The sequence below is a fragment of the Anolis sagrei genome, chromosome 5 (genome assembly GCF_037176765.1).
Source record: "Anolis sagrei isolate rAnoSag1 chromosome 5, rAnoSag1.mat, whole genome shotgun sequence".
Taxonomy (NCBI): Eukaryota; Metazoa; Chordata; class Lepidosauria; order Squamata; family Dactyloidae; genus Anolis; species Anolis sagrei.
The window spans coordinates 32,940,647-32,964,061 of NC_090025.1; the positions used below are offsets into that span (position 1 = coordinate 32,940,647).

General features: G+C 37.0%; 1 protein-coding gene across 18 annotated transcripts in view; it reads left to right on the top strand.

Annotated features, from left to right (window-relative positions):
- Nucleotides 1-21,339, top strand: part of ANK2 (ankyrin 2) — a 358,785-nt gene extending 337,446 nt beyond the window's left edge. For 10 of the 18 annotated variants that reach the window (XM_067468650.1, XM_067468652.1, XM_067468651.1 and 7 more), the window contains 10 exons: nucleotides 1,400-1,531; nucleotides 3,894-4,034; nucleotides 4,574-4,859; nucleotides 6,590-6,881; nucleotides 8,069-8,161; nucleotides 8,692-8,775; nucleotides 10,358-10,522; nucleotides 12,545-12,727; nucleotides 13,024-13,115; nucleotides 19,050-21,339. In XM_067468650.1, coding sequence (XP_067324751.1) covers nucleotides 1,400-1,531; nucleotides 3,894-4,034; nucleotides 4,574-4,859; nucleotides 6,590-6,881; nucleotides 8,069-8,161; nucleotides 8,692-8,775; nucleotides 10,358-10,522; nucleotides 12,545-12,727; nucleotides 13,024-13,115; nucleotides 19,050-19,233 — 1,652 coding nt within the window. In that variant the 3' untranslated portion in view covers nucleotides 19,234-21,339. The remainder of the gene's footprint in view (nucleotides 1-1,399; nucleotides 1,532-3,893; nucleotides 4,035-4,573; nucleotides 4,860-6,589; nucleotides 6,882-8,068; nucleotides 8,162-8,691; nucleotides 8,776-10,357; nucleotides 10,523-12,544; nucleotides 12,728-13,023; nucleotides 13,116-19,049) is intronic. The other 8 variants (XM_067468660.1, XM_067468664.1, XM_067468657.1 and 5 more) reach the window with 2 other exon arrangements.
- Nucleotides 21,340-23,415: the final 2,076 nt, after the last annotated feature.

A 23,415-nucleotide genomic window follows, 5' to 3' on the forward strand; every position in this document is an offset into this window, starting at 1 on the left:
TTCATTATATGAATGGAGGAAAACAGAATAGAGCTTCAACCTCTAATTTTCAACTGAGATGCATGAAATGTGAATGAAAATAGGCCAAATTATGTTTTAAATCTAATGGAGTTATATAGAGAAGACATCTGTAAGTATTCCATCTGTCAGGGGTGATTTGAGTGCAATATTCCTGCTTCTTGGCGGGGGTTGGACTGCATGACCCATGAGGTCTCTTCCAACTCTTTGATTCTTTGATTCTATAAAACACAACTCCTGGTTTGGAAATGAAGCCAAACACCTAAAATGGCTTGGATAACTAGCAGAACAATTAATCTAAATAAACAAATAGACAACAAGGGTAAGTAGCTAAAACTGTAGTTGTATCAAGGAAGTCCTGATTTGAGATACTACATTTGCAGTCTCAGACACCCTTATAGAAAGAAGAGTGGACAATACTGTTATTTTAAAAACATACTCATAGATATGAATGTGTCCATCAGAGCATCATTCAGTAGATTTCTTCCTCCTGATAAAATAAGCCATTAATATTGTTTTAGAATAATTTGTAAACATCACATAATCTTCTAGAGCTCTCCTTCCTCAATCTGTCTCAAGACTAGGATCATGCAGATGGTATGTCATTTCCCCAAGAGATGTTAAAACTGGGCTGGAGAAAAAAAAACCTTCCAGCATTCATAGAAGACAAATGAAAAATCGCATTGTGGAATATTTTCATTTAGAGTAATAAAAAACATTTTAGTCAAATTTCTATATTTTTAGCTCTCCACCCCTATTATTTCTAAAAAGAATTGGTACTTTTATGTACAGTATATCTCACATTCATTAATTTCTGGTGTTGGTTTCCTTTTCACAGTTCTTTTTACAGCAATGCTATTAGGAGGAAAATTAACTGTATTTACAAATATTCATGGTTTCTTCTATTTTTTCCTACTCTTCAGAGATTGGCAAAAAGCATAGGCATTCCATAGTATATAGTTCAGGTTTTCCTTATGATTTAGGACCCTGCAATTCCATTTGAAAAAGTAAATACAATATTCAGATTATTTTCTTTGATATATCAATGATGATATTTTTGTGCCAAGCCAAGTTAAGCAAAATACATGTTATGTTCCTAAACTAACAAAGTAACTTTCCATCTTTAAAATTCGAATAATCCTTCATTTTTTCCTAACTACATAAATCTGGATTTTTCTTCTTTTTAAATTTTTTTTACATCACTAATCTATCATCTTGCCCTTGCCCCCTCCCCCAACCCCAGTTTGTTGTAACATTTTGCCTCTTGAACATTAACTAGACCAATGTTGAGTTTTAAGAGCCAGTGAGATTATTTTTCTGGTAAGTGTTAAGTATTTTAAAAGAATGCGCAATCAGTGATTTACATCATTTGTACTTACAGAACTAGCAAGAGAACTAGATTTCACAGAAGAGCAAATTCATCAGATCCGAATTGAGAATCCTAATTCATTGCAGGACCAGAGTCATGCACTGCTCAAATATTGGCTGGAAAGAGATGGGAAACATGCCACAGGTAAGTTCATTTTTAGCAGATAAAGATTCATTTCCCTGAAATGGAATCTTACATGGTCTTTCACTAAAGACTGGTTGAGGAAATGTACATTTTCTTTAATATAGCCAGCATCTTGAAGCTGCAGTAATATCTAACAGTAACTCTCACCACACACACACACACATATTAATAATTTCAAATTAATGTATCATCTCTTAGTTTAATTATTGAAACTTCTGGGATTTTTGATCTTCTGCTTAAATGCAGCCAAAGGGTAGAATAAGAACTAGAAATAAAAGAGCTCAGCTTGTATGGTGACATCAGAATTGGAATAAGAAAGAATTAGTAGCTCAGACGGATACTAAGAATTATTATTAATCCACTGTGAAGAAGTTGAACGATGGTGTGATTAGTAATGTAGTTCACACAACACAACTGGTGTCCCATGTTGTAATCTTGACAAAATTGGTGTCAGTATGGGAGCTTGGCAATATTATTGCTCAGGAATCATCTATGCCGGAAGAGAAAGTCTTTCTTCCGGCTGTTGTTTGCAAGATCAGTGGCAAGATCTTCAGTAGAAGACAGTCATGGTATTTGTACATTGGTAAGTGTGACTCCCATATACAAATACAGTGATTGTCTTCTGCTGAAGTAGGTTTGACTCTCATAGGCCTAAATATCATGAAGGCACCAGATCCCATCTGATCTTGGAAGCTAAACAAAATCAGGGCTGAATAGTACTTAGATGGGAGATCACCAAGGAATACCAAATGTTTTAGGCTATATTTTAGAGAAAGGCAATGACAAACCACCTCTGAGCATTCCTTGCCTAAGACACTCTTAAGTAATTCATGGAGTTACCAGTAGTTGACATACTCATGTTTAACAACAAGTTAAACATGAGCCAACTATGTGATGTGGCGGCAAAAAAAGCCAATGGGATTTTGGCCTGCATCAATAGGAGCATAGTGTCTAGATCTAAGGAAGTAATGCTACCCCTCTATTCTGCTTTGGTTAGACCACATCTGGAATATTGTGTCCAATTCTGGGCACCACAATTCAAGAGAGATATTGACAAGCTGGAATGTGTCCAGAGGAGGGCGACTAAAATGATCAAGGGTCTGGAGAACAAGCCCTATGAGGAGCGGCTTAGGGAACTGGGCATGTTTAGCCTGAAGAAGAGAAGGCTGAGAGGAGATATGATAGCCATGTATAAATATGTGAGAGGAAGCCACAGGGAGGAGGGAGCAAGCTTGTTTTCTGCTTCCTTGGAGACTAGGACGCGGAACAATGGCTTCAAACTATAAGAGAGGAGATTCCATCTGAACATTAGGAAGAACTTCCTGACTGTGAGAGCCGTTCAGCAGTGGAACTCTCTGCCCCGGAGTGTGGTGGAGGCTCCTTCTTTGGAAGGTTTTAAGCAGAGGCTGGATGGCCATTTGTCAGGGGTGATTTGAATGCAATATTCCTGCTTCTTGGCAGGGGGTTGGACTGGATGGCCCATGAGGTCTCTTCCAACTCTGATTCTATGATTCTATGATTCTATATACAAACATGGAAAAGCTCGCATGCAGTTCTTTGCCTTGATTAGTTGTAATGGAACTGATGAGGTTGCTGCTGCCAAAGACATTTATTGGCCACATGTCTGAAACAGTCTTGATTCCTGCCTACTCATTCCTTTCTGAAATCAGAACCGTGATTCTGTTTTACCATTAATATGGTCATTTGAGCATTTCTGTAGTTTTGCTCCCTGACAGACAGATGATAAAGAGATGGCATGTCTTTCATTTATTGGGAAGTATTTTTTTCCGATACGCTGGGGTCCTTTTAGAAGATTATCAATCTCTTTACATTGTAATTCCTTAGAAACATTTTATATCTTACAATTAATCTGTGATAGAACACTTCTCACTAGAATAAGATCTATTTCTGCTTTCTCCATAGGCATTTTTCATTGATGATTTATGTAAATCTCTCATATGAACCATGCTGCCACTGTATGAGACATGGTCTCACTGTGCATACATGGGCAAATTAGAGGTTGGGTTTTTTTCAAAAGTTTGTTTCCGGAAGGAGTTTGAATCTTGAAGAATATAGATAGAGCCATTTTTAATCAGGTTGACGGCAACTGAGGTGTTATATTATACATTAGCTCTATATGTTCAACATTGGTTCTCAAAGACTTTGGGAATATCAATAGGACAAAGAATCCCATGCATACCAAATATACATATATACACAAGTATATTATTCACCTCTTCATTCAGTATAATAATTTTGGTCTAATTACTGAAAATACTGATTGATACGCAATATTTTTTCTTTTGTGAATTTGGGAGAAGCCCATGCAACTCATATAAATACTATCTCTTCTGTATTACAGATTCAAGTCTCACTGATTGTCTTACAAAAATTAATAGAATGGATATTGTTCACCTAATGGAGAGTAATGTGGAAATGGTTCGAAATCATGGTCGTACTTATGCAGAAATTGAACAGTCAATGGGATTGGATCACAGCGAAGGTAGGGATCAGTTTACACACTCATAGAGATAACTTAATATCTCACTTTGTTTCAAAGATTACACATCACAGAGTTTTCATGTCAGTTCATTTCACGACAAGCACAATGCTTTTTACTATGGACGTTTAGGAACTCAGATATGAGTCACCCCATGTTAAACCATTGAATGTTGACCTATCAACTGTTATGTGTGTGTTTTGGCAACATATATAAATGCTGTTGTGTGTCCTAGTTTTGGAGGTGTCATGAGTCAAGCTTAAAAGCTGAACATAAAAGATCTATATCCAATGACTCTTGCACTACAGTAGATCCATTGAAATATAAGGGTCCATTAAAATGAATTATTGGCCCTAATTCAGTTGGATTTGCAATTTGATTTATACCATAGCATGATCAAAAATACAATTAAACAGATGTTTGCTTTTGGATATATGGAGAACTTTATCTAGATGAAATTTTGAGGTTTTTATGACCTAGCCATAAAACCTGCTTCTAGATATAGGCTTTGAATACATTACTATGTGTTACTTCATTTCTAGGATTTTCAGCACTCCATGAGGACCTGTATAGCACAAGGGATAAGAAGGAGGAAGAACATTCTTTCTCTAAAGACAGTGAGCAATCTGATCATCATCCTCCACTTGTTTCTGAAGAAGATCTTTCTGTCAGCTACTCACCTTTGCATGAAGGCACACCCAGAGTTGAAGCAGAGGTATCTGTTGTCGAACTCCTACGACAAACACACAAAGATCGAGTGGAAGCAGAATTCTCAGGGAAACCAGACATGCTGACAGAGGATTCGTCTGCTGTTACACAAGAGTACTTGTAAGAATCCTACAATCTTTCAAAGATGGAATCTTAACTACAATGTCCCTTTTGTTCTCTGCATCACTTTTCATTTATGTAATAAAAATACCAAGGTTCATCATCATCTTGTCAGCAAAATAATTTTATGTATTCAGTTTATTTGAAACAAATTGGTTTCCTTTTGGTTCATAATTGGCTAAAGCAATTATAGATGTATCACATTGTGTCAGCTGGGCCATATGAATCTTCAAGGCTCCATGCAAATATTAAATACAGTGGAACCTCGACTTAAGGGCATCACAACTTAAGAGAATTTTGGGTTAAGCACTGTCACTCAGCCAGGTTTTGCCTTGACATAAGAGCAGCATTTTGAGTTAAGTGGGAGTGATAGCGTCAAAGGAAGCACTAGTGCAAGAGTACAAGGCTTCAAGGGAGCAGCCTCCATGCCTTGTGCTCTTGCTTGCTTTGCGAGATAGCTGTCCACTTTGCTCTTGTCCAAATTGAGGAATTTTGCGTGTGCTTTTTATTCCTGGTATGTTTGGCTTCATGAAAAGAGAAAGGGTGAGAGAGCAAGAGAGGGAGGGAGGCTGGAATGAATACAGTATGAAGAACATGATGCTTCTGCCTCTTTACTTTATGTTTTGTGCTTCCTTGCCATAACTTTGTGCTTCCAGCAGTGTGCCACAACTTTGCGCTTCTACCATTTTAAAGTTGATTTTTACTTTTTTTATTGTTCCATGTGAATGTGCAGGTTTTGCCTTGCTGTTACACTGGCCAACACATATTTTGTTGCCTCAAATGTGCTTGCTTGCCACAACTTGTGTTTCTGCCATTGTGCCACAACTTTGTGCTTCTACCATTTTAAAGTTAATTTTCTTTTTTATTGTTCCATGTGAACGTGCATTTATACATTATTTATTATTTATAAAGTACATTTTCTTATTTTAAAAGACGTAAATTGGGAGGGGTGGGCACGGAACCAATTAATAGCATTTCAGTAGGAAAATTTGAGTTAGGAGTTCTATCACGGAATGAATTAAACTCTTAAGTCAAGGTATCACTGTACTAAGTATTTAGACAACTATTGTGGTTTCTCTCACAAAGTGGGCACATTGTATGTTCATTGCATTTGTTTCTTTCCTTTTTCTTGCTCTGTGGCTGTCTGGTTCAAATCCTCCAACTGCTAACATCCAAGGAGGTTGTGCCTTTTTGAAAAAGGGGTGGGAAATGAAGTTTTCACAAAGGAAGGTTCCCATTATATACTTTGCTACTCCAATTTTAAAGGCACTTCCTTTAAAAATACTGCTAGATTCTGCTCTAGGCTGTTGGTATACACAGGTAAGAGTAGCCTGATGTAGTGGTTTGAGTATTAGATGTATGCATTGTTCACTATAAATTAGGGACAACTTGAAAGTACACAATAACAAGGTTCAAGAAAACTACATGGAAGCATGTGAATTGAAAGTAGCAATGAGAATAGGTTGTCATTTCTTAACTCCTAAGTCTGTAATAATAGCTGTATTATGTTATTTAGCCATATTGAACTTTTATCTATTGTGTAAAAACATACAGCTGATGGGATTTCAAATATTTTTTGGATTATAACTCCCATAAGTGCTAGGCAGCATAGCCAAGATGATGAAAGTTATTGTTCATCAGCATTTCTAGAAGACCATGTGTTTCTCATTTCTGCTGTAAAGGAAGAGCAAAATACATGATGTTAATTGTCTTTCCTCTTTAATTTACAGTGTCACAACTTCTGGAATAAGTCAGACACAAGCATCCATGGCTGGAAAAACAGCAAGTATTGCAAGTGAAAAGTCAGAGGGCTCCACTGCAATATCCGAGGACCTTGAAAGAACATACCTCCATACCCCAACATCAAGTGAGCGAACTGATTCACCCATTGTGCAAGAACCAGAAGACCATCACTATCATCAAGAAGATATACATCCCAGGAAAAATAGCCTAGTAATAGTAGAATCAGCTGATGAACAGCCAGAAAAATCAGAAAGATATGAAGAGGAGTTATTGGAAAAAGTAAGTCGAGCCCTTAGCTTGATGCAACATGAAGTGGGCATCTTTTACCATATTTAATACACTCATTTTCCATACTTCATACAAAAGACATGGATTATAAGTACCAGGGTTTTTCCCATCTAATTTTTAAAATGCCATTCCCAATAAAAAGCATGAGGATAAAAAGATCTGCAGTTTAGATCACAAAAGGAACAAAAATCAAATGCAGGGAAAAATAGAAATGTGACCTTTTAAAAATGAATGAAAACAAAGTAAATCTAATACCAAACCCGAATGAAGTGCTCTACAGCTAACAACCAAGATAACTCTTTGCACAATATATCCTTTATTAGCTATCACATCATGAATAGAAGTTGAGATCCTAAAGACAAATTTAACATAAATTAAATAAGATAAATAAATAAAATGTCCAGTAATATGGATTTTGGATTTAATTATGCAGACAATATTTGAAGGATTAAAAAGGTAAAAAACAGTCTAAAACAGTACAGCATACCTAAATAAACCTTCAATTCCAAATGTTTGCCAGATTCCTTTTGCCTTCAGGTGCCAGAAGATGACAGCAGGGTGAGTGTTAGCTCCCTAAAGAATAGAGTTCTAGAGTTCAAGAGCAGGCACTTAGAAGATTTGTTCATCACCAAAAGTTTTGAATTCCCTGAACCAAATTTAATATATTGATTTTAAAAGAGTAGATAAAAATGAGTATGACCATTTTTCAAAAGTTGTAATAGGTCAAATTTCATTTGAAGAGAAATGTTTTGCCCAAATAACAATTAAGCCACTTAATCTGCACTTAAGAGCCATTTGTGTTATTTTACTTTTGCTCATACACGTTGACTGTCCCTTCTCTGAAATGCTTGGGAGCAAACGTTTTTCATATTTCAGATTTTTTTCAGATTTTAGAACACCTGTGTTTGCATATAAATAAGTCATTGGAGGATGTGGGAGGGGAGGAAGGGTCACCCATCCAGCACCCACTGAGTTTTCCTCAAGGAGTCCTAATAAGGAGAAAGAAAAGTGGGGGGGGGGGGGGGGGACTCCACTTACACAAAGCCCTGTAAAATCCCAGATGTTTCCCGAGCTGTCAGCACACTTTCAGCCTTTTAGCAAAGTAAAGAGGCCAAATGATGTTCGTTCACACAATCACTATCAATATGATAAGAGCAATGCTTCCATGCTTCCAATAGGAAATAGCAGAGGAATTAGGTGAGCTGGAGGCCAGCTCAGATGAGGAAGAGATGGTAACAACCAGGGTCGTTCGCCGCCGGGTGATTATTCAGGTACAGGAGTGTTGAACTACTGCACGTGCCAGTGGCAGTTATATCCTGATTAAACTTCCTAGGACCCATCTTTCCCCTAAGGACTGTTCCTGAAGCATCCCCTTGGCTGGTCCTGCATTAATGAATTTAGCATGCCCCTGAATAATGCATGTCATATGCATACCACTAGTAACCTTTTCTGGTTGTTTTGGGAAATGGAAGCTGGGGAATTCCATGGGATTGGCATCTGGTATGCTTTTTGAGACAGAATGTCCCACTGCCAACTGGGAGAACAGACATTTTGATTTGCTGCTTCAATACTACCGCCTACTAGATCAATTATTTCTTTCTTTGCCTATTGGTTCTAAGATCCTTTGCATGATTTGAAACATTGATTTGCAGAACTTTTACTAGAGTTTTAACATGTCTGCTTCAGAGCTTTCTGATTCTCTTCTTTGTCCTCTTTCTTAACTCCACTAATGTCTTTTATGCCTTTTCTTTAAAGCAATCATTTTTGTTCTTTATTAAAAATGTGTTTTTTAACCCAACAGGCTGATGATATGCTTGAAATGCCACCCGAAGCAGTGACAGAAGAGCAATACACTGATGAACATGGACATATTGTAGTGAAGAAGGTACTGTCTAATACGACCAAGAGGTTGACTTAAGAGAGATGATATAAACACTTTTGATAGTTGTAAATCACAGATACACTTATTTTATGTAGAACAGAAATAAAATAAGACAAGTACTACTGACAGATATTTCAGTGTTTCCTATCATTAAGACATGGAAAACAGCTACTATGAGATTTTGACATTTATGCTCTCTACATATTAGTTACCCCCCTGCTACACCCAAATATACTAATCTGATACTTATGTTATGCCATTACGAGTTTCTACAGCAACAAGATTTCATTATATCTATGCTGATCAAAGTTCTACATGTGAATACATTGCCATTGTGATGAGCTGCATTGCTATAATCCCCCTCTATTGATGGCAGTGTCAATTCAGCTTTCATTCCAAAAAAAGATTGAAAAGTGTAACCTGGAATTCACACAGCCTCTGAATCCAAGTTTGTGCCCCCCCCCCCCCCAAAGCTCCCTGGTTGTCATTTGTGAGCCACATTTTCAAGTGCCCCCCTCCCCAAATGAAATAACTCAAAATGCAAGAGCATGGGTTCTAAACCCCATGGCTCCCCTAGTCCTGCAGAAGCTTTTCTGGTGAGTAAATGTCTCGAAGTAGTTAACAGAGGTACACAACTTTGACTTCACTATGATGTATAAATGCAACTGGCAGATCATATGAAGGCAGTTGTCCCAGCCTGTTCTTAACTGTTCATTGAAAAAGAACTAAGCTAAAGGTAAAAGTTTCCCCTGACATTAAGTCTAGTTGTGTCCAACTCTGGGCTGTGATGCTCATCTTCATTTCTAAGTCGAAGAGCTGGCATTGTCCATAGACACCTCCAAGGTCATGTGGCCAGCTTGACTGCATGGAGTGCCGCTACCTTCTCACAGAAGCATTACCTATTGATCTACTCACACTTGCATATTTTCAAACTGCTAGGTTAGCAGAAGCCGGGCCTAACAGCTCACTCCACTCTCCAGATTCAAACTACCAATCTTTCAATCAGCAAGTTGAGCAGTGCTTTTCTCACCCCGAGGGGACTCAAAGCTGTTTCTAACATAATGACAAAATTTAATGCCATACATACATGTTAAAACCAAAGCATAATATCTAGAGAATAACATATAACTATAAATTAAAAATATTAACCATATTAATAGCCATTTTCCCTTGGTTTCTTTTCTGAAAGAAGCTGACAGTCACCACTTTGAATCTTCAGTGGTTTAATTTATCAGCCTGCAGCCATTTTCAGCATAATATATTGTATCCCCAATAGTGCTTTATTGAAGGGCATATTACAATAGGTTAAATCTTAAGGTTCATAACAAGTCATCTAGATCACAATACTCTCTCTCTCTCTCTGTGTGTACATCACTAACACACAGAAGCCAGCCAATCAGATAGCTTTATTGTATACCTCAATGAACTGATTACAAATATCAAATCCATACTTGTCGTTAGCTTCATATTATTGGCTAGCAAAATGGGTATTGTGAAGTTTCCAATCACATTCATGTTTTAAGTATTAAGTATGACTGCTGTGGTTTGAAATTGATCCTAACAATTCTTGACTTCACCCCTTTAGGTCACTAGAAAAATCATCAGGCGGTTTGTCTTACCCGATGGCACAGAAAAAGAAGAAGTAGTGATGCAAGGAGAGCCACAGGAACCTGTTACAGTAGAAGAGGGAGATGGGTTTTCCAAAGTCATAAAGCGTGTTGTGTTGAAGAGTGACGGTGAACAATCAGAGGTTAGGTCACTTTGGCCTCCATACTTATTTGATGACAAATGAATTGTAAAATTTTACTTGTATCATTCCAAGAGGATTTCTTTTCAACATTATACATACTTGCAAATGTAATCATTGCAATGCCTTATATTCCATTAACAAGGATGCATGTATTTTTTTAAAAAAGAAAAAAACTAAGGTTTTTGGATGAAAAATGGTCCAGGGTGGATATAATTACATATAACAGTGAGTGATAGGAAGGTGTGTGGTCAGTAGTATATGAACAGTGAGTTGCTATATTCTGTGTGCAGAAGCATGAGTAAGTTATTTCATGCACTGTAGCTTCCAATCAGCATAGTGACTAGCCACAAAGTTTATAATCCAGTGTCTATGTTTTGGGTCTATTTATAAAAATGTCTGTCCGCTATCTCCAAACCTATTTGTTTCTAGGAATGGAAGAAGTAAATCTGCTAGGGAAATTTACAGGAAAAATCTGGAACATATTTCCTTATAGGAAGCTCTCATTAATGGAGTTTCCTAGTATAATAATGGAAAAAATAGAAGAAAAATAAACAAAATATTGTTGTATTCTAACATCAGTCAGTGGACTATTTTTTCCTCACATCTCTCCAGCCTGTTTGAAGTTTGCAGCTCTAACTAGGGGGACGTTTGGTCATGTTTGGTTGATAGGGAACGAGCCTACACTGAAACATTTAGAGAGGGAAATACAAATGAAAATATACTAAATACTTATATCATGTATATTCATACTAAATGTGATATTCATACTAAAACATCAGAAATAAATTAATAAAACTTTCAACAGTCTTCCATATTTGCAATGTCTAAAACCATTTCTATATGTGTGATGTCTAAGAACTTCATCATACACGTACACACACATATACACCCTGCACTTTTAAAAGACAGTTTAAAGATGAATCCCACTTTATGATGAAAGTATACTTCAGGTGGTTCCCCATGGAAATTTGTTCTTAAGCTATTTTTAATGTGTGTAGAAACTTAAGATTTTGGAGTTGGGGAGCAATAATTTTCAGAGCTCCCAATTCACTCCAAAACAGTAAAAGGCGTTTTTTTTAACATGGGATGAGAACTATCAGATTCCCCTATGTTAGATTGCTTATGTGACATCAAAGTGTGGGTGCTTCTGTGGGTGTTCACTAAATGTGCCTTGATGATTAATTTCTTGCAATTAATCCTCTTTTATGGTAATTTTTAAAAAGTTAAAAAAATTATGAAACGTTTACAGTAATTTTTAAAAAATAATTTCTTCTTCAGGAATTTCACAATTTTGATATATCACCAGTTTGCTGTAGCTATATTTCCCTCCTTTTTAGACCTAAATTTCAGACTTCTGCAATTTGACTTCTACAAATTTCTACAAATTTCCCCCTTTGTAATTAAAAGAAAGTGATATGGGTGGGGACTATACTCGCCCGTGTGATAGCTCAGAAATTGACAAAAGTACATCGCATGTGATGGGGTGAATATATTTTTTGTTTTCCTTATCAGTGGACCAGAATGAAACCTTACAGTAAAGAAGATGATTCCCCCACTCCCCTTCATGAGATGAGGCCTATTTCATGTTAGAATTCTGTATATTCCTGAAGATCCAGAGCATTTTGCACATGGTGATTTTGTGGGGGAAACAACCAAAACACCAATTTCTTTCAGAATTTTGTGTGTGTGTGTGTGTGGGGGGGGGAATAGAATTCTAAGCACATCTCTTATTTTAATTGTCTAAAATTGTTACATTTTTATGATCTAATTGATATGTTATGGTTGCTCTATGCTAGGTTTTATATTTATGTGAGGCATTACGTTTTGCCAAAAATATATTGGAAACCACTTTGAATCCCCCTTCTGGGGTGAGAAAAGCAGTACACAAGTAAAGTAAATAAATAAATAAAGTTTATGGATGTTTTATCTTAGGTGAAAAACAACAGTAGTTTTTCAGAATCATTTTGATTATTAGGTAATTAATTAATGTTTTTTTTTGTCTTGGGAATATTTCTTTATCAGCTGACCTTTTCCGAGCCAAGTGTTTTATCTAGTGCCTCAGAATTTCAGTCTGAACCTGTAGAAGGACGCAAAGTCAGCAAGGTTGTAAAAACTACAGTAGTTCATGGGGAGCGAATGGAGAAACACCATGGAGATAGCAGCTTAGCAAGTGATCTTCCATCCGCCAAAGATGACTTTGAAGAGGTGAGCTGCTTTTTCTCTTTCTAACAATGAAGTTTCATGCTGAAACAGCACCATGTAGATGTATATATTTAAAGAAACACATCCACATAGGAAGTACCTTATTCAAGCAAATGCAGTGAAGTTAAAATTCTATTTAACGAACCAGTATTTTCTCAACAAATCAGAACCGAGGTTCCTTTCCACACCATCATCCTTTTTTATTGGTTCATACAGTATTCTAGGATTTTGGTAGCTTGAAATAATTAAGCTATGCTTAAGTTCCTATGTACTAAGTTTTTTTTCTTGTTTTAATTCAGGCCTTGAGTTATGCAGGTAACAAAATGAAAATGGAAGTCTCCCCACTAGTAGAAAAAGAAATCATGAAAGAGGATGGTTCAATTATTAAAAGGTTTGGGTTGGCATGGCACTGAGGTTTTTTTAGTGGCAAAAGATTAACAAACTAACAGAACTAGCAGTAAAAGCAAAATAATGTTAATTTTGACTCCAAGGGCTCTAAGCATTGCTTGCTGACATGCTAAATGGCATGAATTAATACAGCTTGTGCAACTTGTAGAAAGATAAAAATATTGAAGTAGCAGAAGTGACAGCTGCCTTTGATAGAACTGGGATTCTATTCTGACCCAGCATTTGTAATGATAGAGTCTTAGAAAAAAATCGAAGAATCATATACTCCTAGAACTGGTGGATACAGCTCTTTGATGATACACCAAATCTGATCCTATAACATCCCTGGGATGTGACCAAGTAGTTTTTGCTTAAGGTCTCTAATAAATGAGAGTCCACTACTTCCCAAGCAAATTTGTTCCACTTTCAAACCATCAGTAGTTGTTTCTAATGTTTAGTCTGAATTATTTTCCTTTCCATATTTTGAATCCATTCGTTTAAAACTGAAGCACTGGAGCTGCAGAGAACCATCTCTCTACTAGCCCATCAAATGTTTTAAAATGGCTATAATGTATATACCTCTTGTATGTCTCCCTTCAGGTTAGATATATCAAAACCCTTCAGATTTCCCTCATTGGACTTTGACTCCAGATTCCTTGACAGTTTTATGTGTTATAGGCATAAGATTACATTCTTGTACTCCAGATATATTATACTGCAAGAACCAGTGTGCTACATTGGTTTAGTGCTGGACAAGACCAGAGTTTGACCTGAAAGTTCATAACAACAACAAATGCCACTGCTGTTTTGGAATGTATAGACACAAGTACACACGGTCACCCAGGAAAGAGTGGGTAACATCCACTTGGTGACATTCTGTACTTACCCTGAAAATTGGTTCAAAACAGTTTTATTTTATTTATTTATTTATTTACTGCATTTGTTGACCGCCGTTCTCAGCCCTAGGGCGACTCACGGCGGTGTACAACATATAAAAAACAGTTTACAATAAGGCAATAACACAACAAATATCAACAACCACAATAATACAAATTACACTAAATCATCCGCGCCGTCTCATCTTGGAATCATAAACCAAACTCGTAATCCATATTCCGTTCCAGTCGTCATTGCCAATTGTTGTGGCACTTAGTCAAACACCTTCTCAAATAACCATGTCTTTAGGCTCTTGCGGAATGACATAAGGGAGGGCGCCTGTCTGATGTCTGCAGGGAGGGTGTTCCACAGCCGGGGGGCCACCACCGAGAAGGCCCTATCCCTTGTCCCCGCCAGAGTTTTAAGAGTGTGTCAACAGAAGTAGTATCTCTAGCCTAATGACAGTTTTGAGGTTCCATAATTGAAAACGTCTTTCAAGATGTTCCTTGAAAACATTCAATTAAAAAGACCATACATGATTTAGTGGCTTGTAGCTCTGTTGAATTGTTCTGAGGGATAGAAAATGTATCCCAATATTCAGCATGATTCTCTAGTTTGTACTTATATGTACAGTGTAATTATATTTCCATAGCACATAACTGTTCAGGGGTAGACTGGCTTGTCCTTTTGTACTCAGTTTTAGACATTTGAAATATCTCCCATTTTGTCCTCTAAAGGCTAAATATATTGATTATGTTGTTATGCTGTGCCCTCAAGTCTTTTTTGAGTTATAGTGACCTAAGATGAACCTATTGAGGTGAAGGGTTCCTTTGTCTTCATCTGAAGCTAAAAAACAGCAAGACATTCCCTAGATCACCCAGTCAGTGTCATATAACTCAGGTGGGATTCAGGTCCAGAGTCATAGTCCAATGCTAAAACCACTATACCACACTGATTATCTCCCCTTTAAAGAGTCTAAATTAAATGCTAACCACTGTTACCCTACACTGCCTACCTAGCTACAAATGTATAAGTAAGTCATATTTTTGGCCAAATCTCCACTCCAACCTGCCTTAACAACCAGCAGCCATGCAAAGCAGTGGAGAATTGTTCAGCTGATGATTGAGGAATGGCATTCCCAGCACCTTTCTTCCAGTTAGCGTGGCTGCAATGAGAATGGTGAAAACATGCATTTGAAACCCTTCCAGTTAGTTTGTTTTTGACTCAGCAAGTCTATTTTCCATATTCTGGATAATAATAGTATGGTAACTGTGACTGCATTCCTGACCTTTTAAAAATAATAAACAAGGCTACAGTGTTAATAATAAGAAGAGGAAAGTAGAAAGTAGTACCTTAACATTTCTCCCTGATTATTATAGTCTAAATCCAACCTGGTATTGCCACTTTCTTACTTCTCCACTCCCTCTTATAACTCTCAGAGCAGCCCGCATCTGACTCTAAGGTGTCATCATCCCTCTTGGGGTGAATTGCTCCTTCCCAACTGGATTCTATTATCCCCCCCCCCCCCCCAGCCAATTCCACAGTTGAATCCTGCCTTAGTTTTTCTTACAAAGCTCAAGGACTGCTGCTATGTTCCTCTTGTGTGTGATGAGTGACGCTGTTTTGGCTGCCTAAGCAAATGCACTCAATGACCACATGTAAGAAAGAAGGAACTCTGAAGCTTTTGATAATATATCGGCAGAAATAACATTTCCATTGTGATGGGTTAAATCTTGTTATATGTAATGAGGAACAAACTTACATAATTCCTTAAATAAGCCTGACATTTTCCCCCAAGTAAACAGACCTTATGTGTAGGCAGTAAGAAAGGTCAGATGTTATTGTACTGTCTTCAAGGACAGTGCAGAACATAATGCCATTTTCATACCTCACTGCTTCAAAAACTGAAACCACCTACTATATAACATTTAGTAGACATCTCATTTTTCACTATCTTATTTTCAGATGTATTGTCATATTTATGAAAGCTGATTCAAAAGAATTACAAAACATTACCTGTCTTTCAAAAGTGCATCCATCTAGTTGCTGAATAGTACAGAAGGACTATTGGATCATATTCACTTGAGATGGTCAAACATAGACCAAGAATGCATATTGTTGGATATAGATCTTTTTTGTTCCAAATACATAAGACATCTATTTGCATATGTTTGTTGCAAACCTGTTAGTGAAAGCAAGCATTCTACTTAGAACACCCCAATTGATTTGCCATTTTTGAAAGTATTTAAGCATATTATTTTACTACATTCATTCACCTTCCATCTTCCTTCCATCTTGGAAGTTAACCTGCCATTTTTGTGACATTCATATAATTCCCTCTTCAGGCACTCACCAGCCTCAGATCTATGTAGTTTCAAAATGTTTGTTGTCTTTATGTTGTGCCTTGGGATGATTAACAGGGGTAGGCTGGAATTTCGTTGGTGACATAAAATCTTTTGGAAACACAGTGGAAGGAGTTAGCCAATGTCGCTTTTGGACACTGCCTCTGTCCTCCAACATAAGGCCATTTCCCAACATCAGAGTTTCTCCCCCCCCCCCCCCAATTCATTTTGTAGCTAGGTAAAGACAGATGAAGGACATTTAGCTGCTGAAGAGAATGGTCAACAACTTTCCAGATCTCTGGAGTATAATAGTGTACTTGCTAAAGATCCAGTCGCTTTCTTTTCTGGTTGTGGAATATCAGCCAGATACTATCCAGGTGAACCTTTCACCTCCAGGACCACTAAATGGCTATGATGATGCGCTTGAGTGCTACTGTCTTGCAGGGGTATAAGTGGTAGCCTGGGAAACTATATAGGTGGGACACCAGTCTAAGATATCAACCGTAGTAGCTACATTTAATGTTAATTTGTGAATTTTGGAGTTAGCATAGTAATATTGCAAAACTTTTTTCTTGTATTGGAATTAACTGATTATTTTGCATTGTATAACTTTTTCTTAAACACATACAGTACGTATGGTATCTGTCCTTTCCTATCACCTTTACTTTTTAAGAAAAATCAGATTGTGTGCTATTGGCAAGGATGTATTTTTTATTAAGGATGGCATTGCAATATTTATCAGTTACCATCATTCTTCATGTAGTATTATATATATATATATATATATATATATATATATATATACTTTGCATTGCTTTCACAGATTCTCATACTGTGTGCGTGTAAGCATGACTTTTTCACAGAATTTTGAAAATGCAGTGCCAAAATCCTGCTGAGAACCTGCATGTTCATAAGTTGACTTGCATCTGTGGACATTAGAGTGAAACAATTACTTCCTAGTGTCTCTGTTACATAGGTACTTGTGCATATATCTAAAAAATTTAATCATAAAACTATCCCAAAAGACCCGAGTTCTCTTATCCACAAGTCAACGTCAATACTGTATCTTAACTTTAACAAAAAAGGTGAAAAGTGAGAGCTTAGTCACTCCCAGAAGAACTTAAAATATAGACCACTCATCTATCTCCATTGCAGTGCTGCTACTGGGCTTTTTGGATTGTGTCATCATTGACAGCAAAAGTGGTTGGTTTCTTGAAGTGAAAGTGGTGTTCCCAACTTTTATATTTTTATATGAGCCTCAATTTATCCATGGGTCATAAAATCCATAATTTTGCCCCCTCCAAACTGTCTTTGATTTATACATGAGGTCAATTTATACATGAGTGAATAAAGTCATTATATGATATGTTATGTCATCAGGCCATATGTTTTGGAAAACCATTATCACATTGATAAATGGTATGATTAAAAAAGAGTCAAATCACAGATAACAGCTGTATCCTGAGTATAAAGAGAAACATTGCATTTATACATTGCAGGTTGCATTGAAACTTAGCAGTACATTGTGTGTTCCACTCTGGGAAAAAGTGTCATATAAATACTAGAGGTGTGCACAACTCAAAAAAACCATTTTGTTTGTCTTTACAAAATTTGTGCGACCCCTATGTTGATTATAAAGTGTTTTGGGCAATTCCTAAGGGGTCTGGGTCATATCTAATTTTTTTCTTTCCGTTATTAAAAAAACCTGAAGGAGTTAAGCTATACCTGGTGGAAGAGGACTCCCCACAGGGCTTGGGGCAGCTCTTCTTCCTCTGCTGCCCAGCTTTACGTGAGCAGGTTGTACTCTGCACTGGGCCTGGGAAGAGCCACAGGCCTAAAGGGGAAGGAGGCCTCTGGTGCAAGAGTTTCTGATCCTGCGTAAGAGCTGCCTTTCGCTCATGGCATGCCATGCACCTGGGAAGCCTGCACAGGCCCTCTTCTCCCTCAGGGAGAGAAGTTAGGGCAGGACCTGCTTGCAGCCCTCACTGAGGCCCCTTTCCCATCCAGATGAATGGCTCATTGTGAGGGAGAGGCCAATGGAGAGTGGGGAGAGGGAGAGCATCCCTGTCACCTCTGCCATGAGAGCACAAGGAGAGAGGGAAGGACATATAAAAACATTTTTTTTTCTTTACAGAAACTCAGAGATGGGTGTTTAGATTCATTTGTGTTCGGGGGGGGGGTGGCTCTGAGGGTTGTAAATTGGATCGTATGTACAGATTTAATGAAACACTTACAATTTACAACCTTGCAATTTTTTGCACAGCCCTTAAATAAACAAATAAAAATACTTAGAGCAAGCTATTTAAGATAACTAAGTGTAGATGCTATTATCCATCTTTCCATGGAATGTGTTGAAATACAGTTGCACTAGTACCTAGTACTGCTTGATAATGTAGCCTGCTTTAATAACACAACCTCATGTATAAGCCAAAGGCAGGAGATCAAATTGTGTGCGTTTTCTCACCTTACACTTCCTCCATTATGTGGACTCATTTAGGTAGCAATTTTTTGTGTGCAATAAAATGGGAAAATATAATAAAATTAAAGGGGTTTAAAAATGGATCTCTAAGGTACTCAAAAATTTCCCTAATGGTTTTCTGGCTCTTTGCTGGAGTCAGCTGCAGCCATTCTTAGCTCACAAGACATGCCAGAATTTCAAACAGTATCCTTCTTGGGAAACACTACATTCATTCTACTTTTACCTTTCCAATTTCCTATAGGACAACAATGAGTAAAGCCAGTACACAAAAGAGGACTGTGGTTAAGGACCAGTATGGAAATCGTATTCACGTGGAGTTGCTGGAGGATACACCAGAAGCGCTACCCCGTGATGACCTTCAGCATGATCTTCAGCAATTGCTAAAACATTTCTGCAAAGATGAGTGGAAGAGAGAGGCCAAATGAGATGCTGCTAAATCTCACCCACAGACCAACACACATATCCATTTAATATACAGTGTTCGCAATTCTTCTTTTGCTATAGACATTATAATTTACCATAATCACTGGAGGACACTGACATTTCTATTTTGGGCGTATAGCATAGGTCTTTTTTTCTCATTTTTTCTTCTTTTACAATATCTTTAAGCTAATTTGTGACCAAAGATAGCATCCTTCACTTGGGATGGTTTGTCCACTAAAAGTCATTGACTTTGTGCTGTACTGGAAACCTGTTATATTTGCCATCTTTGTTCTTCCTTTGCTTTTGCATCAGATCCATAAACACACAGTTTCTTCCACAGGCCTCTTCATGTGACAATGTACATGCAATTTTTAAAGAGGGACATTAACGTTAATCTGTAAATAGCTGAAGTGCTTGGACTCACAAAACTGAAAGAAAGAAACACTGCCTATTGTGACTACTTTTAGCATCAAAGACTCCAAGATCTATTGAAACTGTTGAAGAGCAATTCATGTAATATTGCTAACACAATCCATTGATAGGACTTGGATCTCCTGACAAGGAAGCATGTCAGATCTCGTGTGTTCATAGGACTTCCAGCTTAATGATCTACATGACCTTGAAGATTTTAGGAGTCATGATGAAACCTCCATTTCCCTTTAAACACAGCTGATTGCAACCATCACAGCTTTTCTGACTCTGGGGAGGCATCTAAAGATTTCCTGAAGAAGAAATAAATTCCCAGCTCAATATAGCTTACTAGCAGCTATATTTGTACCACATTTGCATACTGTATTCACCTCTTATAGATCAGGACTTGAGGCAGGGCACATTAAACTGCTCTGATTACTGTAGTTTCCTGTTTTCATCACTGCTTTAGCAAAACCACACTGTCTTATTGGTGGTTCTTTCCGCTGGCCACTGCACTGTATATAACTTGACAGGGAGGGAAAAGAAACCCTTATCAACTCTTCAAGGTTACTCTACAGTTATCACATTCTATCAGGACTGTCTATTAACCTGGTACATGCATGTGGCGTAGGAAAATGAAAACACAACCCTTCTGTGATCATGTCAAACGCTTCTAATCTCTCTCAGCACTGAGCGAGCAGATTTTTATCTTCCATTTGAGATTCTTTTTATTTGAGATTTTGCTTAGGGAAGGATACAAATCCATCGGGCATTTGATTTTTGTTGATGTTTTATTTATATTCACTACTCACCTTTGAAGAATCATGCTGTAAATGTCTGCACTTTGGTTTTCCAAGAAGGGCACCTGTTGCTCTGGAAATATTCTGTGGTCTGTATCTAATTCTAATAGTGGTCTGAAGCTCTGTAGCATTTTAACATATATATGTAATTATATATATTATATATACATATAAAATGATATACATTTTGAATCAGTTATTTGATAAAGACAAAGTATATACAACATTGATGAGACACGTCCTCCAGGGTTGATATTTTTCAAAACCTAGCTAGGCTTTCTTTTCTTGTATAAAAAAATATGACTCACTCAGTGCTCAGAATTCTGGAAATAAATGTGACAAATGGCACCTCCTCATTAAGATAACCATGCTGAGAGAAAGGAAACTTTTTATTGAAGAGGATTTGGTTTCCTGCTTAAGAAGCTATCCAAAGTGCTATGCCAAATATTTAAAAATCGTTGGCAAGCAAGCTGCAAACAATCATCGTGACTCTGAAAATGAAAAGAGACCCACTTCAGGATACACAATAGCTCATTGTTCATTGTCAAGAACATCACTGGTTGACCTTCAAGACGGGCTCTACAAGAAATGCATTTCTGTTGTGTTATTTGCGGTGCAGATGATGTTCTGTGTAACAGCATAATGGCTATTCTCCTTTTTTGGTTTTGATTTTTTGCTGTGTTATCAGAGAACTTGAATACTGTGAGAAGGTGATTTTAAGTTGATGAATCGACATCTTGTTCCCATGGTGATAACACTAACTGAATATATCTATGAGGGCATGTATTAGTTAAAAGATTTTAAAAAACAAAACAAAACAACAACACTAACAATACATAGCTGCAATGTGTACAATGGCTGATTTAATTAAATAAAAATGTACAAGTGTTAAATGTAGCAGTGATGGTATGCTTTTTTCTTGGAATCACTTTATCAAGAGGTAATTAAATGAGTACTTCAATAACAAAAATATATATCCAGTTTTGACAATGTCTACATTAGTTGACCTCAACCAGGTTTCTTTCACATTTTAGAACTATAACTCCCATCACCCAAGATTCCATGACCAAAAGAATTGTAAAGATCTTGGGGGTTGAAATCCAAAACATCTAGAACAATGGTTCCCAAACCATTTTGGTCACAGAACCCTTCAGAAGACCCCCCCCCCATGGTACCCTAACTATGCCTGATTTTCCTTTGGAACCCTAACTCTGTCACTAAGCTTTGTGAATCCACTTCTTTCACCTACTCCAAGTGCCCAGTTGATTTGTACAATGTAGTAGGTTTCGAAATAGAGATTAAAATTTCATTTTTAAAGCAGGACTATATTGAATTTCCATAAGATCTTCATACTCTGGTATGGAATTTTGAAAAAAGTTTTAAAAGATTTTTTTATGGAACCCCTATGATGCTTTTGTGGACCCTTAGATTTCCATTGAACACAGTTTGGGAACCGATGCTCCAGAGAACATGTTCTGAAGGTTGCTCCATGTCGTAATTAATTCTGCATTGAACAATTTAATAATTGGCACTTATATTATGTTTTCAGTCTATTAAGAAATATATTATGTGATGGTAAGTGTTGGCTTCTTGAAAGCAATTGCTGTGTACTTATACATTACATACACATGTCACCTCTATTTCAGAATCTGTTTGGTTCTGAGTCAACTATTCATAAGCTTATTTACTTCAGATGGAGACACTACTTGACTAGCACCTGAGATCTGCATGCATTCCTTTTTCAAGGAATGTTCTCACACACACTCGTCTGTTGTCTGTGTCCATGTTTTGTTGTGGGAGATTTGAATCAAGTTCCCATGGCTGCATATGCGAGCAGCTGAAAATGCAGGCTTCCTTTTAAGAAGCTAATTGTCTAGAAATTCTTTTTTGGGCCTCTTTTAACTATGTGACAACCCCCTGATCCATGGATTTGATACTCAGTTTCACTTATCCATGCTCCAAAAAAGTATTTCCCCTGAAAGTGTTTGTGGGCCTGTCTATGTCCTTTAGTGTGATTCTATGATATGTTTCAGCTCAAATATAGTCAAAATATAGGGCTTACTATTATCCATGGTTTCAGATATCCACAGTGGGTCTTTGAATGAACATATTCCCTGTTAATATAGGTGTCATTTTGTATATCAGCACAAACTCCTACTTGGGAGAGAATATTGCTGAACATGAAGAAAACATGGCAAAAACTAAAGGATCATTTCAAGAACCAAAAATATAAGATTACGTGTTTCCAGTTCTTCAAGATCATTTTTGTATATGTTCTGTATTTTTCATGGCTCTCATGCTTTCCCTCTGAGCCATAAAGGAATTCCTTAAATTAGAGATACAAAGGAATAAATTCTGTTGACCAGTCTCAACCAGAGGAGACCCAATGAATCTATTACTGAATGACAACAATGGATTCAGTGGGTTTTCTCTATTTGGGACAAACAGTAGAATTTTGACCAATTATTAATGTTGAAATATGGGCTAAATCACTGCATGGGCAATTTAGCTGTGATGGCGTATTTATATGTTTATTTAGAACTTTTGTATCCTGTTCTTCTCTACCTCCATGGCGGAACTCAGAACGACTAACAGCAAAGATTCAATGCTATACAATACGATAAATACCATCATAAAACAACATACAACTGCGTTCGTTCATTTCTCTCTGAACCCCTATCCCAGTTATATTTTACTCTGCAGCATATTTTCAATTTCAATCTATTACATTTGGCCCGTCCATTTTTAAAATGTTTATATGTCATGATTGTTTATTATTTTTGTTCATGTGATTTATATTATTTCTATTTTATTATTGTGTTTATTGATATTTTGGTTGATGTATTTTGGGCTTGGCCTCATGTAAGCCGCACCGAGTCCCTTGGGGAGATGGTAGCGGGGTACAAATAAACATTGTTATTATTATTATTGTTATTATTATTATTATTACTATTACTACAATGAATAAGTTCT